This window comes from Calypte anna, chromosome 2, assembly GCF_003957555.1.
Source record: "Calypte anna isolate BGI_N300 chromosome 2, bCalAnn1_v1.p, whole genome shotgun sequence".
In the NCBI taxonomy this organism is placed as follows: Eukaryota; Metazoa; Chordata; class Aves; order Apodiformes; family Trochilidae; genus Calypte; species Calypte anna.
The window spans coordinates 46,480,587-46,494,303 of record NC_044245.1 but is presented as its reverse complement, the minus strand read 5'-3'; the positions used below and the strand labels follow the sequence as shown (position 1 = coordinate 46,494,303).

Here is a 13,717-nt window from a genome sequence, read left to right as displayed (position 1 = left end):
ATAGAAATGTTTGGTTCCAGTAACTGGACAAACATGTTCCTTTCAAGTATCTCTCACTGAAGAATTTTTTTTTAAAACAAGTTATTTCCATTTAAAAAAAGTCTTTCTGGTTTTTGTTTGTTTGTTTTTTTTGTTTTTTGTTGTTTTTTTTTTCTCTCGCAGGTAAACAGTTTCAAACCAACTAGGTTGCATAGTTCTAACGTTGTAAGCACCTTTACAAAATGTAACTTTTATTCTTTCATTCATTCTTTTTTTTTTTCGTTTTTTTTTTCTTTTTTCTTTTTTTTTTTTTTTTTTTTTTTTTGTAAATGTAGTGCAGAAGATGAAGGTGTATACACCTGCACAATATTGTCCCTTTACCAATTTAAGTATATGTATGTGTATAGTGTTTGTATGTATATAGATATGTATATAAATACATAGCCATTTTTATATACACGCAAACACTACACACCTACTCAGTTCTTCCATAAATTTGGGGGGAAAGTGCCAGTGAATGCAGTGTTCATACACATGGCTTTTCAAGGAATTTCAATAACTTGAACTTAGTCCAAATTGCTGCAGGTTAGATGAGCTGCTACCATGGCTTGAACTGATGGGTAACTAAGGGAGGGAATGTAACTCCCCTAGTAATAACTAGAGTTTAATATACTATGTAATAAGATAAGGAACATACTGAAAGGAAGGGGGAAACCCCAACCCATACTGCCATTCAGACGTATCTCATTCAAGCCCTGATTTATGAAGCTTTCTTCCTTTTAAGAGCTGAAGTCTTTTCTGATCCTCCGTAAGTCTGTTATTTGTTTTGTTTTGTTTCTTCCTTTCTCCTTTCTTGCTTTCTTTTTTGTTTGTTTGTTTGTTTTTTTTCCTTTGACTTCTGATGATATTTTAATTCAAAAAAGGTTATACCATGTCCAGTCTTCTTGGGCTCTTGATACATTTTCCTCTCAACTTACAGAGAAGGGTCTTGCACACGCGCCTATGAACAGCCACACTCCTCCACAATCATATTCTGTATGTCTTTCTTAATGATGTTTTGGCCATCATCATAGTAGAGCATGGACATGGGCCGCAGCTTGGTGGGCACGCAACATGACTTGAGGTTGGCAAAGGGGCTGTGGCCCCGCATGCGGTAATGGTTGATGACAGTGGAGTGGAAAGATAATGATGAACCAGATGTGCCTGCTATATGGCTGGGGCACTCTCCTTCGCAGTAGTTGGCATGATAACCTGTAGGAGCAATGATCCAGTCACTCCATCCTATGTCCTTGAAGCTGACAAAGAACTGCTTCTTGCAGCAGATGTTGACTTTGCCATCACATTCCAGGCCTCGTCTCCGCCGCCTGTGTTGGCGATCCTCTGAATGCCGGGCAAGCATCATCAGGAAGGGCCGATGTGATTGCTCCTTCTCCTCTTCTACTGTGAATTCTCCGGCCTCCTTTTCTTTTCCTTCCCCATCATCTTCCTTTTTCTTCTTCTTGCCCAGTAGCACTAGGCTGGCTCCGGTCTCTTGGCACAGGTCACAAGCAATCCGCACATCCAAAGAGCTCTTGCCTTGGTCCAAGAGTCTCTGGACGCTGCTAGAAACAGGAAAGATGTGCCAAGTGCTCTTACGAGTGTCCACTGCCTTTTCCGAAATCAAAGTCTCACTCCTTTCACCTTTCAGCCCCCCATCATCTGTGTCTTCTGCTCCTTCAGAGTTGCCTTTTGGCTGCCGCTGCTGTTGAAACAGGCGGATGGTGACTTTTGTCCTGCTCCGGTTGGCCTTGGAGACCTTCAGGAAGAGCCACACTTCAGCATGTTCCACCACCGATAATTCACTACCTTCCTTGGAAATCTCAAAGTGCAACATTTTCTTAGCTGTGCCTGGTTTGGTAAATGGAAATAGACAGGAAGAATTTGTTAGTATATCTTCTTGCATTCTGATAAAGAAAATTCTGGTACTGTTGCCACAGACACCAAGTTCCCTAAGTTTCCTACTTGGCTCTTCAAATTTTTATGATTCTTCTGACCTTCCTTCACCTCATCCCCTCCTCAGTTTGTCTTTTGTGAAAGTTCTCACTTTAGGAAAGTACTTCTTTGCATGTTGTTTTCCAATATCATATTTTAACCAAAGCATTGTGTTACAGTAATAATACAGTAATAATTTACGTAAAGCACTTCATGGCAAATAAGCATCAGTACCTGCTAAGATTTTGCTTGCCTAAGCTGTCTTTGTGATCGCTGTTAGCTGAAATGCAATGATGCTTCTGTGACAGAAGTCTATATCTCTTTGTATACCCATACAAATCTTCACCTAATAGCTAAAGTTAGGGAGTGAATTCCAGCCCTGCCAATTCTTTGGCAATACTTTGTAAATTTTGTGGGAGCAAAAATGTGCCCTTTCTCCCTCCATAAAATGCCATTCTTCATATGTATTTAAAAATGAGTCGTAAATGTCAATTATTTCAAAACCAAAGAAATCCTAAAATATGATCCTCAGCTTTGAGAGGTTCGCAGTTATATTGTAAGGAATTGCAGAACTGCAGCAGGCAGTCTCTTCATCCTGTGAGATGTTAGCTGTAGATCCTGTTCTTAATTTAACACACTGTACTCGCTGTGATTATAGTAATGGTGAATACACTGAGAAATGAGCTAAAGAACTGTATAATTACGCTGATGGTTCTCTGGCATAATTGTATCAACTTGCTGAGATGTCATGATGATGATTATGATGGTGAGGGGGTGTTTCTCTGATACAGAGCTCATATCCCTGGCAGAAGTTGGAATGAATAATGAGGGCTGTTTAATGATTTGATCACTAGAGCATGAAAAAGTTAAGCGAGAATGAATTAGCTGGGGGGTGGTGATGGTATTTTTTCAAGAGAGGCACTTTTCTATTTTCTTGACAAAAGAAAAAGCCATGCTAACATCTTTTGTTCTTTCTCAGCATGGAGGCCAGGGTGGACTGGGACCACAGATTTGAAATGCACAGATATCTGACCTTAGCAAAACACAAACAGTATTCACAATTATCAGTTTGCCATTTATACAAATCTTGAGCTTCCCACAGTTGTTGACCCGATTTTCTGTGCAGTGGTTCTGCTTGTCAGGGAACCAGAACTTTGCACCCTAAAAAGGGCAATTTATGATCAAAACTGAAGTGACTGGACACATACTGGAAAAGTTGCTCTCATGGCAGCAAGGGTTTTCTTCTTGCTTCCCATTGCCACTGAACTTCCCCAGTATGGGCTCCCTGGCCACCTCACTGCTCCCCTATTCTCAGGGATGACAGAAGTGGGGTAAAGTCACTAGAGATATCTATCTCCTACTCACTTGCAAATTCAGGAGTCCTTGGTTTCTAAAGTCTGTAAGCAGGCTGTGCAGCCCTTTGAGCTACCTGTTACTTTCCTTCTCTCTGAAGTCTTGGCACTGACACATGGAGCTTTCTCTGCTGCTTTCCCAGGTCAAACAGACAGACGTTTCCGAATTACAGTGGCCAAAGGGCACAGTGTTTTGTTTTTGTTTTCCCTCTAAGTGAGAGTGTGAAATTATAGACTTTAACTGTTACTATGATAGGGAAACACATGGTTTGTGGTAACTGTTTCTCACAGACCTTGCTGATGCCTTTCTTCAAAGTGAGATACATTCATTTCTCAGCGAGCTACATGAATCAGTGGGACTACACCTTAGAAAAGGAAATGGCTCATAGAAAAGACAGAGAAGGCTGACCAGTACTACAAGGCCTGGTAGAATTACTGGTTTTCTATTTTTTTTTTTTTTTAATAAGATTAATTCAATAATAACTGGAAGTTCATTAGTCAACTCTTACCAGTGAGCACCATTTTTTTTCTGGAAATGAAACTGTGTCAAAACTGCCAGCTGTGTTGAAGCAGAAGGGAAGTGATAGATAATCCCACTCCTGCATGGGTTTCAGAGTGTGAGGAGATGTTCAATGACATTCCTTCAGCACAAGTCTGGTCCAAGAGTCTGGTTGCCTTGTACATAGGGGTGTTATAAATCTCTATGAGAATGGCTAATTCTAAGGCCTGTGAGGACCAGCCAGCCAGCCTGTGGCTTCATTAACTCTGACTAACTCTTCTAAATCAAGCTGCTAACTTTAGCTTATCCCTTTCCTTGGCACAGTCCTGATAAATCCTTTCTGAGGGAGACCTGGGCTTTGGAGGAACCTTAAGGCAGGTGGCCTGCCAAAAAGTGAGTTGTTGTCTGCAAGACTCACTATCCAAACTCTTTTGCTTGCTGACCCTACCCAAGAAAACCCTGTGGAAAAAAAAAAAAGATGGTTTACACCAAGCTGCAGAAATTTTTCTGGCACCAGCAGCCTCTTCCTAGCTGCTCTTTTTCCCCAAAGCTCTCAGACTGGTGTGAGGAATAGGCATATATTGCTTAAGAAGTGCAGAATTTAGTATGTGTTCCTGAGGTATCAAGCTGGGCACAGACAGTAGTTCTGGTGCTAGGAGTGTACCTGTGCAAGAGCAGATCAGCTGTGCTGGACATCAGCATGGAAAACTGGCCCAGTCATGGGCTTTGAAGAAAGCAGCTGGGATGTACAGACCTGGTTCAGCAGGGGAAGATGCTGCATGGCCCATCAGATCACAAAAACCAGACAGCCCTGTGTTAGGGAATAACCTTATGCTTTAAAGTGCTAATGTGCTTTCACATTCTGTTATTCCCATGCTAGTGGGAGTTGAAAATAGTTATGAAATGACATACCTCCAGCAGTAAATATTCATACTAATCTATGCACCTGCCAGAGGTGTAGCAGTGAAACCAGTCTTTTTGACAGATAACACCTGAAAAAAACAGGCCCTCAAGAACTCTTAATTAGTTTTTCTTACGCTCCTGTATGTTTGAAAGTTGAATCCTTCCTCATTACTAAAAATATCAGAACAGTGTGGTGGCAGTAGCCGAGTACTTGATTTTTCTTCACTTGAGGAAAGTGAGCTTGAGCAAAAGTAGTAAAAGATATGCTTATACTGGGATAAGAGCCTCCCTGTAGGTTGCTAGCTACAGAAACAGACTCTCTGGATGTGGTTAGCTATGTTTTCACACACAAATGGTTGATTCAGATTCTAAAGAAAAAATATGCAGGAAGCTTATATGAGCCTAGTATTACTGGACAAAACAAAATCCCAAATCCTCAAACCTGCATAGCTTATAGGTTTTACGGCAATTAAAAAATTCTTTCTATTTCACCAATCTTTTTAGAAGGAGACTGGGAACGATGCAAAGTTGGGGATAAAAAGCATGCTTTCATGTTAGGAAAAAACAAAGCTTTTCTGAATTCTCTCCACATTCCCAATGGGTTTGTTACGATCATTCAGCACAAACAGTATGAATCTTGCAGTCTTTATGAGGTCACTGTGCTCAGACAAACTTATTTTGAAATCAGTTTGGTCTGTGCTAAAACTGAAGTATCTGGATATGGCTTCATATGATTGCACATTCACTTTATGACAGGATCTTTCTTTCCAAAAGGTGCAGTCCTACAATAAAATAAATTCTTCAAGTGTTCTGAGACCGAAAAATCACTGTATTTAATTTTCTCCGAATATCGCTTGGGGATTTAGCCGTCTTTCCTTTTTGCTTGGAGTTAATGATCAGGTTCAAAGCTTTGGAAATATATACTGTTCATCTAGCTGAAAGTAAAAAGGAAACCTTCCTGAAAGCTGGGGATGGTATCACTTCCATAATTACACTTTGTTTATCCCCTTGTCCTGCCTTTTCATCTGCCACAGTTGATTTGCAAGGGTCTTTTTCCATTTCTAATCATCCTGCTCCTCCTGCCTGACTCCTGTGGAAAGACCCTCAGCCCAACAGTGGTAATGCCTTCATCACTTCCATGCTAATATAAACAGCAATGTCAACAGCCTGGATTGTTATCATAGCAGAAAGCATCTGAAAAAAGAGATGAGGGATTGCTTTGGGCCCCCTTTGATTGCTTTTCCTCGTCTCCTCTTCCCAAAACCTTGGAGAGGCCACTTCTCCGCTTTACTGCTGAGCAAACTCCCTTTCAGGAGGAGGGCTGCAACGCTGAGAGAGCAGTCCAGCAGTGCAAGTGACACGGGCAAATGCTCTGAGAAATGGTTAAAAATACAAGCCCGAAGAAGTAGTGCATATATGGTAAAAGATTTAAAGGAAGGAGTTACTGAATGGAAAGAAAGCGTAGCATCAGTATATATAGCACGAGAGTTAGCTTGTATCTGTTTTTCTCTTCAGTGGTGCTCACACACCTTTTTTAGGAGAGAAACCTGAATGGTTTCCCCTGCAGGTACCCTCCTCTCCTCCACCTCTGGAAGTGCTGCTCAGGGCTCTGCCCTCGGTACCAGCTTCCGAGCAGCACTTGGTGATGGGCACAGTGCAGGGGACCACACGGGGAGCGGCAGCGCCCCTGCGGGCCCAGGCGCAGGGGAACTGGGGGAACCAGGGGAACCAGGCCGTGAGGGACCAGGAGCGGGGACAGCCCTGCGTGGGGTGGCTTGTGCTCATGTCAGGAGCCAGTGGCTTCGATGCACTCTTACTCTGAGGCTAAAGGTCCTTCCTTCACTGTTGCTGGCTTGAACTATGGAGTCGAAGCTCATTTATTTGCAGCAGGATTCACGACTGAGCCTTGTTAATTCAAGCTATATACATAAGTAGGGTCTAAGTCATGCAATTAAGAGGATCTTTTTTTTTTTGGCTACAATGCTAAGATATTAAAATTATTTTTATTTCTTTTAAAACCATATGCTGTTAAATGACTAGGGCTGTTTTTTCATAATGAAAGAGGTTATTTTTTATGACATCATAGCATGTCTTATGTTTAGTTTCTCTTAATATGCAGTATTTAAATTTTCCTCTGAAAAATGTTCAGTACATAAGAAAGTGCTGTTACTTTAAATTTCTGTGCTTCACCACTGCTTAATTTTGAACCGTTTTTATGTTATACTGTAAGGGAACTGTTTTTCCATACAAATCAAGCTTTTTTTTCCTTTTTTAGTTGCTAACTTTACTACTGCCTATGTTTAGATTTGGGGGAATTTGTACTGCGTGCCAATCTGTAATTACATTCAAAAGCATCCTTCTCTTCACTTCTCATTTCCGTTCCCCGGGAGACAGAAAAAAATAGGTTACTAGAAAGGTTCCTCTAAAGAGAGTGAAGAGAAGAGCATGGTTATTGAGAGATAATTGCTCAAAATGTTTACTAATGAGTGACCGCTATAGTTAGGTAAATTGTTCACAGCATAGCATTTATTCAGTGAATTTAGCACTGTTATTGTCTGGCAATTATCCCCTAGGCAGACTCATTATTACAAATGTGTTATTACAGCGATTAGACAGTGGCTGTTACTGTGAATGCATTTCACCCTATGGATCACTGGCAAATGATTTACTCGAACTACTCATCACCCCTGGTAGTGTGACTGGGCATCCAGGTTGTGTACTTTCGTTCCTGCTCCCTGACTGCCTGACTTTTGCCTCTTGGAAAGGGAGGAGCAATTATGTCACAAATAATAAACACCTTATCTTTATGTTCACATAGGCTTTGCTGCCAGCAAAAAGAGATTTCAGCCGTAAGAAAAAAAAAAAAAAAACAAACCAAAAGAAAACCAGGAAAAAGAACTATTCCCCAAGCATTCGTGAGGAAAAAACAGCAGCGGCAACCTTATTTAAATACCATTTCTTGAAAAGTTAACCCGAGGCAGCATTGACAAGGTCATTCGGAACGTAAAACAATTCAGTTCTGGTGAATCTTGACTGTCCTTGGCTATTTTGTCAGGAGAGAGCACTTTACATCCACAGCATAGAGTTCTTTCTAAATTGAAAGCCCTTCCCCCACATGCCTTTAAATATTTAGAAACAAAAAAGGTGTTGTTTGGTTGAAGTTTTTTGTGACTTGATTTTTGCATTTACATTTAAAATAGCTCAAGAGAATTTTAGAGTTGCTTGCACCAGTAACATGCATTTCAAAGTAAAAACAATACCAAGTCTTTGTCTTTCCTAAAAGAGAATAATTATTTTTGTTTACATATCTGTAATAATTTGTTGTAAATTGTAAAATTAAGCAAATGAGAAGCTGCCCATCTGTTTTCCTTTAAAATACTTAATTTTTATGCACTAAGGCCCAAATCCCAAGCCCACTGAAACAAATAGCAAGATTTCCAATTAATTCTACTATACTACCCTTCAGTCCTCAATCAATCTTGCCAAGATCTGTTGCATTACCTAAAATTGCCTTTTTATACCCACAGAGACATAGTTAGATTTAAGAACTCCTCAGCATGAGTTATTCACAGATATGCAGCACAGACCTGCTGCACACACAGGAGACCATAGGACTGAACAGTTTTATCTGGAGGAACCTACTTGTATGACACTGGTTCAGGTACAAGGGTATAGAATTGTGTCTGCCTTGGCATATGTGTACATATGGACATATGTGCACTTGTACATACAGACAAATGTATATTCAGACATTTGCATAGAAAATTGTATGCATGACTACATACAGAGATGAATACATACAGTAACTTCTGTCTCTCACTCTCACAGGTATCTTTTTCTAAACTGGTTACCACCTCCTCAGGTTCATCTGTGCTTTCTCAAGTTGTTCTCAAACCAGCCAACCACCCTGAATTCTCACGTTTTATTATAACGAAACAGATAAATACAGAATAGCTTTCTTCTGGAAATAACATGCTTTCATTTCCTGAACTTGAAATCTTTGCTACGGTATGCCAAAGAAGAAAAAAATAAAAATAAAAATCATTTAAAAAATATAAAATCAAGGGAAAATAGGCTTGTTTTCTAAGCCAAGAAGACAGCATTAAAAAAAAAAAGGTGTGAGAAAATCATCTCAGATGGTGATTCACAGTCACATTCCTCAGTATCTTGTAAAAAATAATAATGGTAATTTCTGATCTCTCTACATTTCCAGAACTTCTAGCATCTTTTTCCCCCTTTCCTGTTTCCTTCCTGCATTATTTTACTTGCAGTCTTCCACTCCAGTGAACTTCTGCTTTTTAAATAAACTAGAAGAGAGAAACAAGAGCTCCACTCAGAGAAGCTGCAGATAAGCATAAAGATCTCTGGAATTCAGGATCCAATTAGGTAAAACAGGAGCTTGCAGGAAGGTTGCCTTGAGTGGAGTGAAAAGTCTTTGGAGTGTGCCCTCTCGTGGCCATTCTTTATTCAGCACGGATATCTCTACCATTAAGTACATTTGCTTTCGAAAGAAAACTGATTAAATGATGTAAAGAGGCATAAGCGACCCATCCTTTTGTTCTTCTTGAGCTGCCAGACTGAATGTAAAGGAGTGGGTATCTTCCACACATGAACGTAGGCATTGCATGGTCAGATCAGTTCAGAATGAGGTGTTACCAAAAGGTAGAAGAAGTCTAAAGAGCTGTCAGATTTCTTATTTTCTCCTGACAGGTCTCCTAAGGGTAAGCCTTTGGATTTTAGTATTTCTAGCCAGTAATTCCTACCACTTTCTTGGGGGCTTATGTTAGCAACCCATTTCATTGGTAGTTCAGTTGTCATGATCAAATTCACTTGGCAAAATCCCAGATCTGCCTAATAAGCTATCAACTGAAAATAAAGAAGGAGTTAGTAGCCAACCATATTTTATGAGCATTTGGGTATCTCAGCTGTGGAACCTGTTGGATTTGCTTGTCACAAAATTATATGACTCCCATTCTCAAAAGACTATTTTTAGGACCTTGAAGTAACCCACAGAGTTCTGGCACAGTTATCCTCATAGCAGAACTAATCAAGGTTAGTAATTTTAGTTTGATATGCAAGTAGAAAATCATTTTTCTGTTTTACTTGTAAGAGTGCCAAAGGACAGCAGGGTGCATTTGTAAACTTTTTCCCAATATGACTAGTGGTCATTAGTTTTGGAAAGATCTGCCTGGGTTGGTTAGCTGTGAAAACTACCTGCCAAGTATTTTGCTGATTTTCTGGACATAATCACACCTGTGCTTCAGGCAAGCTCACTGCATTTAGTTTCCCCTCTAATTGTCTGAAGCCTGTGCTCATTTGAATTTTGGTCTGTTTTAGAAAATAGCAGTCTCAAGCCAGAGCTAAGTGCACAGGGCACTTTTTGTTCATTCACTCCAGATCATTGTATGCCTGAGAATACAGCTGATGAAAGATGGAAATACTACTTTTTTATGAAGGCAAGTAGTAAATGTGGCTTCTAAAAGGTAGAGGGGATGGCTGGTTTATGTCGACTCATACCCAAAGGAAAAAAAATCCTTATTTCTCTTTCCACAGACCTTTATTTGATACAACATGAGATGTTTCCATTCAGTTTCATTGATTTCCTATTGCCCCCTTTTAAGACAGAGCAAGTTTCACCCTAAAAACGGAAGAACATTAACCTGACTATGAGAGGAATGTGTTTATTCTCCTGCTTGGTGTTTTAAACTTATCCATACTCTTCCCTGTTCCCACAGAGTAAAAAGCGAGGACTAAATAGAATATGGCTGTATTCTATTTCTGCCTTTCTAACTCATGTTTCCTATATGACATGTTACTTGATTTCTTTTTGCCTCACTTTCTTCAAATGGAAAAATAATACTTTTTTAATATTTGACATGGTTCAGTGGAAGAAGTCCCAGTTAGAGTTTACTTAAGTTGTTGAAGCATTGGCACCTGTAAATTGTGATAGATCCCCTGATGTTAGCATGATCCCAAATATGAATAGCTGTAGATTGAAAAATATGTTCTACAAGTTTGAATTTACTCCACAGGGTGGAGTTATCATTTCCATTATAAACCTAAACCGTAGAGGTTGGTTTCTAGATTGGTAATTGCTCCTCCCAAATCAAAGCCTAGCAGCTATGGGTAAAAAAGGACCAGGGCAGCCCTCCTTGCCTTATCTGACAGAGTGGGCTCAGCTTGAAGGTGGAGAACAGCAGAAGGAAAGAAAAGACAAGGGAACACAGCAGATGCCCCCATCCTTCAGCTGTGCAACTCCATGGCACAAGTCTTCTTAAATTAATTTGGCTAGCAGAGGTAGGACAAGGCTATGTAAATCAATCCAAGTGCTGTGTTAGCATTGGGTAGTTTGTGGCGGGGGGGATCAGTGGCTGGACTATTGGCCAGCCTGTGGGCAATGGCACAATTTTTGCTGTTCACGTGATCCCAAGAGCCAATGGCTTCAGGAGCTGCTGTTGGAGGGTGTCGAACCGAGTAGGCATATATCAAATTCCAAATTCCTTTGTGTCAGAGCTCAGGAGAGACAATAATGTGTTTACAAATGATTGGGACTCACACAGTGAAGAGAAACCACTGCTCATGCCATATGTGTTTCACTGTGCTCAGAGCGAGCTGCCGAAAACCAGGTGGGGAATCCGACTCATAGATAGCTTAGAGACTTCCTTGCTTTTAAAAACTCATTTCTAAACTAACGCTGAGCTGCCTCTGCTTCTAATGACCACCGGCATTGACACCTCCTGCCTGCTTTCTGAAGTGGAGGGGATGGAAAAACTGAAAAGCTGGAGATTTCATACTGAGAGACCTGATAATGTGTATATCGACAAGGACTCCAAAGGAAGAGCTCCTTGTGCAGTTGGAAATTGGACAATCAGCAGGAATGTCTGCTCTTTAAAGCATGCACACTACTTGTGCATGGCTTCCCTGCAAACAGAACATCTGAGTCAACAGGTTTTCAGGACTGGAAACTCTGAGTGTTGTCTTAATTGTTTATACTGCTGCAGCAAACTTTTAAACAAAAATGGTTGGAGTTCCTTTGCATACTTTGCCTACCATATGCTGTACCAAACAAAACAATGACATTCTTTTAAAACCATCTTGGCAACAGGAAAAATGCTCTGGCTAGACATCATCATAAAAAGTTGCTGTTAGTTAGATGATAGAGTTATTGCAAGATACTGCTACTGATACATGAATAAACATACTCACATACACTAACAGATATATATGCACATACAAATTCATTGAATTAAAATGGGTTCTGGTCCTATTCATGTAGGAACAAGACAGTAAAGTAAAATTTTAGACCTATTTCCTATAGGCAGTTGATCTGAATCTTAAGCCATTCTTTTGTAAATATCTATATTCTGAGCTCTAACTATACAGGAGTTAGGGAAAACAGAACTGTGAAAGAGTTCAAACTACACCCTACCAAGGTTGCATTTTTTTGGCAGAAGCGTTTTAGAAACAGAATCTTTTTTTCCAGTATGCAGAAGTCTGCCTTAAAATTGGATCAGCTACAGCAACTTGTCCGGTTCTATTGAAGTCATCTGACAGTCCCTGCAATTCTTTATTGCCGAAGATGCTGTGTTAAATTAAAAACAAAATACCAAATCCTCTCACTTCTAAAAGTTAAAGCTGCTTCCTCTGATTTTGTAACTTCCATTACAATTTTAACATGAAAGGGTTGTTTCACAAATAGTTTGCAGCTCATTTTCTGTCTTGATAAACTCCCCAAAAGGCTTCAGCCCTTTTTCTTTCACCATCAGCTCTGCAATCCAGTACTTTACTGCAAGAACTCTGGCTTCACAGTCACAGTTTGGAGGACCCTGCTGCAGCCTGACTTTCTGCTCAAGTTTGGTTAGAGAGCTTCCTCCCTCTGTGGCTGTCTGTGCTTAGCAAGTGTAATCTGTAGCCAAGACTAAGTCAGAAAAATCAAATTCCTTCAGAGTCCTGTCCCCCCTATCCCATTCTTCCTTCTCCCTCCCCCCAGGTCTCATCCTACAGAAAAAAACTGTCACTGAGGAGAATAAGTTACTTGCAGTTCTGGCACAAAGGATATTTTACAGTTTTGTTTTTCAAGCACTCACCTGATTCTGCAAAAGTGATGATTTCTGAGGTTTGCTCCACAACTTCATTCATTTCGGCTCTTCTTCCAACATCATCCTCTATTTCCACATAGCCATCCTCTCCCACCTTTCCCACATGGAGTTTCTTGATGGCATTTAAAAGTGCTGCCTTGGGCACCGGCTGAGTGATATTAGGTCTGTCCCTCAAGTGCAACATGTTCAGTATGTGCTTCTTTACTGCTTCCACCATCTCAGGCTGTGAGCTGGGCACATCCTTTGAGAGCGTGGCAAGGGCACATGATGGACAGTCAGTGACTGAACTGTGCCCCTCCGATCCTGGGGTTGGGGAACTCCTCACTATAATCCAGCAAAGCACCAACAAAAATCCTCTCTTCCAAAGCAAAGGCATCCTGGCAGCAAAAGTTGTTGTGATTCCCTTTTTAAAAGGCCCTGCTTTTCCTCCCCCTTCACGCACAGTTTTTTTGGGGGCTGGTTTGTTTTGTTTGTTTGTTTGTTTGTTTGTTTTTCCTTCTCTTCAGCAAATTCTCTGGAACAAGAACCAAAAGTTTTCTGTGAAGTTTTGTTTGCAGGTTCCCTCTCTGAATGCAATAAGTGCTGTAGATGTTTGTGGCTGTCAGGGAGAAGAGTTCTGACTCTGTCTCAGAGTAGGAGAGAGACACAGAGAGAGGGAGAGAGAGAGAGAGGACGGATTGGCCTAAAGTGAGTGAGTGAATGAGAGAGGGAGGGAGTTTTGTCTGTGAGTAAAGGCTATGATTAGGAAGGGGGAGGAACAGGCAGGCTGGCTTCCTTATGCTCATTGCTCCCCTAACACACACCTCTCTTCAAATATCACTACTCGTGGTTTCTGCCCTCCCCCCTTTCTAAAATTTCTTTTCATTCCTGTAAATTTACTCTCCCCAACCCCCTCTCTGCTTGACCCCCCTGGA

General features: G+C 40.7%; 1 protein-coding gene across 1 annotated transcript; it reads right to left on the bottom strand.

Annotated features, from left to right (window-relative positions):
- Window positions 1-836: 836 nt before the first annotated feature.
- Window positions 837-13,421, bottom strand: INHBA (inhibin subunit beta A). Its single transcript, XM_008498277.2, has 2 exons — window positions 12,792-13,421; window positions 837-1,866 (listed from the first exon to the last, which is right to left on the bottom strand). Exons 1-2 carry the CDS (start codon window positions 13,177-13,179, stop codon window positions 980-982), a joined length of 1,275 nt encoding a protein of 424 aa, XP_008496499.1. The 5' UTR covers window positions 13,180-13,421; the 3' UTR covers window positions 837-979.
- Between the last annotated feature and the right edge of the window lie 296 nt (window positions 13,422-13,717).